General features: G+C 51.1%; 1 protein-coding gene across 1 annotated transcript; it reads left to right on the top strand.

Annotated features, from left to right (window-relative positions):
* The first annotated feature begins 407 nt into the window (after positions 1–407).
* On the top strand, positions 408–2455 carry LOC124689308 (laccase-19-like). The gene is made up of 4 exons (XM_047222859.1): positions 408–491; positions 578–729; positions 842–1083; positions 1167–2455. The coding sequence occupies exons 1-4, from the start codon at positions 408–410 to the stop codon at positions 2453–2455; spliced, it is 1767 nt and encodes a 588-aa protein (XP_047078815.1).
* The last annotated feature ends 3679 nt before the right edge of the window (positions 2456–6134 follow it).

The raw sequence follows: 6134 nt of genomic DNA, 5'->3' as shown, positions 1-6134 counted from the left end.
ACTAGAAAGGGTTTTGACTTGTCCTTAGGTTAGCTTTGTCCCTCCGTCGCGCGCGCGCGGGGTCAAGCTCCGTGCGCATCACCATGTTGACCGCTGGGAGACTCCATGGATCAGAGGAGTTCCGGTCTCTTCTCAGGTTGCGCAGCTTGCTGGAACTTCCTTAGACGCGTTAGCATTGGGTGTGTAAAAAATCGTTTTGTTGTCAAATGCAGACGTAGGCCAGCTTCTGAGTTCTAACCAACAGACCTACCTCGATGGACTGTGAGAGTCCCTTTCCCTACAGTGGAAGGTTCGAGCTTCGATCTTGTAACTATAAAAGGCATCGGTACATCGCCAGAATTAGCACTCAGCTTGATCCAAACAAACTAGTCTAGCTAGAGAAATTGGGGTGGAGCAGCATGCCTCTCATGGCAGCAGCAGCTGCTGCCCTCTTGGCCGTCGCCGTTGCCCTAACAGCAGCCGAGGCGGCCCTCGTGGAGCACACATTCGTTGTGAGTACTACATGTACCTAGTGATCCATGTAGCTATGATTATACAGTCTTCGCCTGATCTAATTATCGTCTTCCTATGCGTGCAGGTACGGCAGATGCATATGCAACACTTGTGCAAGGACACGCTGGTGACGCTGGTGAACGGGCAATTCCCAGGCCCAGCTATCGAGGCTACGGAAGGGGACACGGTGGTCGTCCATGTCGTTAACGAGTCCCCCCATGGAATAACCATTCACTGGTAGACTAGCTCGATCGGAATCTCTCCAATTTCTGACGGGATGGAAGTGGCCCGGATCGACATTTCAGAATGCAGAATGTATATATTTGACTCTAGTATCATTCATGCGCAGGCACGGTGTGAAGCAGCGGCTCAACTGCTGGGCGGACGGAGCAGGGATGGTAACGCAGTGCCCCATCCAGCCCAACCACACCTTCTCCTACCGGTTCAACCTGACCGGGCAGGAGGGCACGCTGTGGTGGCACTCCCACGTCTCCAGCCTCCGCGCCACCCTCCACGGCGTCATCATCATCCGCCCCAAGTCCGGCAACTACCCGTTCCGCAAGCCCGACATGGATGTCCCCATCATCATAGGTTCCCTCTTCTTTCTTGATTTCTCCTCTGCGATTGAGAGATCGATCACTTCGGTTTTGACATCTCGATCGTGTGGCATGCAGGAGAATGGTGGCACAAGGATCTCACGGAGGTGGACAAGGCGTACCTGAACAGCAACGACAACGACCCTGCCGCGGCCACCATCAACGGAAAGCTCGGAGATCTCAGCAACTGCTCCGGCAAGGCCGAAGACAGCTACGTCCTGGACGTTGAGCCCGGCAAGACCTACCTGCTCCGCCTGGTGAACGCGGCGCTCTACTCCGAGTACTACTTCAAGGTGGCCGACCACAGCTTCACGGTCGTCGCCTCCGACGCCAACTACCTTAGGCCCTTCAGCACCGACGTCGTCGCCGTCGCGCCTGGAGAGACCATGGACGTGCTCATGGTCGCCGACGCGCCGCCGTGCCGGACCTACCACATGGTCGCCCTGGCCATCGAGGCGCCGGAGCCCGACCCGCAGCTGCCGCTCTACATCTCCAGAGGCTTGGTGCGGTACAAGAACATCAACGCCAGCGTCGACTGTGCTGGCGCCGAGCGAGGTGCCGTGATACCGGACATGCCGGACAACCACGACACGACCACGACGTTCCACTTCCACGGCAACCTCACCGGCGCCGCGCCCGGGCACCCGTTGCTGCCGCAGGTACGAGGCCCCGTCGACGAGCGCCTGTACATCGCGCTTGGCCAGGGCTCCGTCTGCAGAGGGAACATGACGTCGTGCAAGAGGGGAGGGAGCAGCGAGTCCATTCTCGTCGCCTACATGAACAACGTCTCCTTCCACCTCCCGGACAAGCTGGCGCTGCTCGAGGCACGCTACCGCGGCGACGCCTCCTTGTCGTCCACGGTGGAGGAGCTGCCGAGCAGGCCGCCGAGGCCCTTCAACTACACGGACCCGGCGCTGATACCGGTCGCCCCCGGCGGGAAGGAGGAGGCCATCGAGCCGACGCGGAAGGCCACCACGGCGCGCCGGTTCCGGTACAACGCCACGGTGGAGGTGGTGTTCCAGAGCACGGCCATGATGCAGAGCGACTCCAACCCGATGCATCTACACGGCCACGACTTCTTCGTGCTCGCGCAGGGCCACGGCAACTACGACGCCGCGAGCGACGCGCGCAGCTACAACCTGGTCGACCCGCCGGTGAAGAACACGGTGCATGTGCCCAGGCTTGGCTGGGCGGCCATCCGGTTCGTCGCCGACAACCCCGGCTCCTGGTTCCTGCACTGCCACTTCGAGTACCACATCGCCCCAGGCATGGCCACAGTGCTCGTAGTCGACAACGGGCCGACGCCGGAGACGACTCTCCCGCCGCCACCTGCCGATCTTCCAAAGTGTTCTAAGCTGCAGGGATAAAGAGTTTGAGCTCATAGAATACAGAGGCACGCATACACTTTTTTTTTCCTTTGGCGGTATAGAGTATAGACACGAAAGGTGCTGAGTTTTGTAACATCGGTCTCACACACCGTGTTGACACGGCGCATTCAAAAGCATCGATCGGTCTAATAGTACCTTCTTGATGTAGACCGATAATAGTAACAAAATTGACAGAGTTTAATAAAAACCTTTTTGCTAATTCTAGGCCGGCTGAGATTTAAATCATGGACACATCTTTTTTTTTGAAACTATTTCATTAATAACAGGCAAGCAAGCCGCCTCATTAAAAACCTTCCAGCCCCCTTAGATACCCTGAAAGGAAAAGAGTGCGTAAAAAATTTGCTGCCACCAGTTTACATAATAGTTACATCATCAAGGAGAGGTTGGAGGATAAAACTAGGGGGTTCATCGACCCAGCTACAAGAAATTCTAGAGCTAACAGAATCCCTAGCTATGAGATGAGCCACAGAATTTAACTCCCTCTTGCAATGAAGAAACTCCACCTCACCAATACTACTAGTTGTTGTAATAATCTAGGCATAAATAGCAGTAGCATCATTCCATATTCTTTCATCTCCCTTATACATATGTATAACTTCCAATGCATCATACTCTGCTTCAACTTTGGTGAACCCCATATTTATAGCAAGTTTTAAACCATGCAATATAGCCAGTGCCTCTGCCATGGAAGCTGACGCCACATGCGGTATGAACCGAGCCCCAGCTGCCAAAAACATCCCCTGGTTATTTCGTATGATCACCCCCGTAGCACCATTGCCTTCCTCCGCGATGAACGCTGCATCCACATTAACTTTAACAAAATTACCTCTTGGTTACAACCAGGTTATCTTCCCAATATTGTAGTTTACCGATTTTGCCCGTGAGTGAATTTGCTGTAATGGCTCAAATAGAGGAGATGCAATTTCTGATGGGAGGAATATGTTCACCATGAGATAGTCTTCTCCTAATCCACCAAATATACCAAGCCGTAACAGCAATCAGTTCCCTGATTTGTATAGACTCGTAATTAGGCATCGGTTCATTATTAGAGCCGAGAAGGGAAGCAAGAACCTCAGATCCTGGCCTTCCCGACAAGAGGGCTTCATCAGTTTTTGAGTCAAGCCCAATGCCCTTCCAGATACTCATGGCATTCTGGCAGTTGAAAAGCATGTGGTTCACGTCTTCTGATGAAACATTACAGATCAGACAGCGGTCATCCGTTCCAATATGGCGCCTGAATAAAATGACTTTCAGAGGTAGAATACCGTGAAGAATTCGCCAACAATAAATCTTCACCTTTGCAGGTACATTGAGATTCCATAGAATTTTCCAGGTAGAGTTGTTCAACGGAGTACCAGCTATTAATGACCTGCAAGTGATACCATTGAACTGGTGGCGCCATTCTGTATGGTAAGCTGGGTGTACAGCAAACATCCCTGATTTGGTACCGTGACATGCTATGAAATCATCAAAACCATTAATATTCAGAGGAATCTGCAAAATACGACAAGCATCAATATGGTCGAAATTATTTTGGATGATAAATCATGGACACATCTAGATCTCGATTCACTGAGTAATTCTTAGACCAACTTCAAGGTTCACTGAGTAATTCTTAGACCAACTTCAACCTAGATGATTCACAGAGCCATATCTTCTTGGGCACCACTAGGGATCGGTTGTCGATCCTAGCATTTTAACGGACCCCTCAGCTATCGTACGATGAGACTTCTGTACAGCGTTAGATTTGATAGATGGCGAGTGAGGGCATGCACCAGGGGTAATTAATTTTCTTGATTTGCTTCCTCATAACTACCGGCAAGGATCGCGTCTAATCCCTCAATTTCCGGAATCAGTTGGATGGATCATGTAGTATTCGTGGTGGTTTCACTACGGGAAAGAAGCACATTGCCGTGCGACGATTCACACGGCAAAGGCCCCTACATGCGCGCATGGCAAAGTCTTTGCCGTCCGACGTACGTCGCACGACAACGATCGCACGACAGCATTTCCGACGACAACGAGTTCTTTGTCGTGCACGTTGTCAGAGTTGCATGGCAAAGACTTTGCCGTGCGTCCGATTCTTTGTCGTGCGTGCAAACCTTCGTCGTGCAACGATTCGCAGTCGTGCGTCAGAAGTTCTTTGTCGTGCGTCGGCGGCTTTGCCGTGCGCTGAGCCTTTGCCGTGCGCAAGGCCAGTGCCGTGCGGCCAGGGCTGCCGTGCGCTGACCCTTTGTCGTGCGGAGGAGGCTTTGCCGTGCGATGTGGTCGTGTCGTGCATGGTGGCTTTGCCGTGCGCCCTGCCCCTGCACGCACGGCAAAGGTTCGTCCAGGCACGCCCCCTGTGTGTCAGGAGCACAGGCTGGCGACACGTGGAGCCATACACACGGCAAAGTGACCAAATGTCCTTTGCCGTGTGCATACACATGGCAAATGCCCCAGTATTTTTGCTATTTTTGTTGTTTTTCATTAATCCCTGCAATTCAAAATAGAGCATTTCAAAATAGAGCATATACAACATATATATTCAACATATCATCACCAAACACATCAACAACACCACAAATATATCAAACACACATAGTCCATACATAAGGTCCATACATAGAGTCCATCCATACAAGTTAAATAGCAATTCGAACAAGTGCATACAATCCATTACAACGACAAGTGCATATCGAACAACGACAAGGAAATGCATGACGACGAGTTCATAGAATCCATGCCATCAACCTTGTCCTCCTTCATTGCTTCCCATGGCATCATCGTCATTGCCTTTTCATTCTCCTACAAGGTGAAAAGGAAAGCATGACATGAGAATCGAACATGGTGGCATTCATTTAGCATTTGCATGTTGACATGGAATTGAACAAGAATGGCTCCATGGCTACTCTTCAACAAGTACTAGCATTTGCATATTGACATGGAATTGAACATGGTGTCATGGCATTCTACAACCTAGAAGCGGGTTGAGCACAAGTGTAGGAGGACTCACCGGGGATCAGGTTCCGGATGATGTTCGTGTTGTTCACGGTGAAAGGTGTCACCGGGCTCTGAGTGGACGGTGCCTGGATGAGCGGCATGTTTGGCATCATCTGCGAAGGCTCCTGCATCTGCTGCTGCTGATATGATAAGTAAATAAGACAAGAGAAAATAAGATGGAGATATGGAGTTAACCACTTACCCACGGCAAGGAGAAAGGAGGAAGAGGAAGACCACTCCCCGATGGAGAAGATAGATTGGTTTGGCTCATCATCCAGCTCATCTGTGACTGGTGCTGCTGGATCATCTACTGCTGCTGCTGCATCTACTGCATCAGCTGCACCTGTTGCTGCTGCTGGTAGTCCCTAAGCTGCTGCTCCATATGTGTCTGCCGCTCCTAGGCCTCCTGTTCCCTTGCTACCATCTCCACCTACGTTGTGTTGCCGCGATGTCATTAACATTTCAATGGAAAGCATTGATGACCCACAAGTATAGGGGGTGTATCGTAGTACTTTCGATAAATAAGAGTGTCGAACCCAACGAGGAGCAGAAGGTGTTGACAAGCAGTTTCGATGAAGGATTCACTGTAAATGCTCACGAGACAAGTATTCGAGGGGTTTTGATGTAGCAGTATAAATAAAGTACGAGTAAGTAAAATGCGAGAGAAATAATTTCA

Source organism: Lolium rigidum, chromosome 2 (assembly GCF_022539505.1).
Source record: "Lolium rigidum isolate FL_2022 chromosome 2, APGP_CSIRO_Lrig_0.1, whole genome shotgun sequence".
NCBI lineage: Eukaryota > Viridiplantae > Streptophyta > Magnoliopsida > Poales > Poaceae > Lolium > Lolium rigidum.
This window is presented reverse-complemented; position numbering and strand designations above follow the sequence as displayed.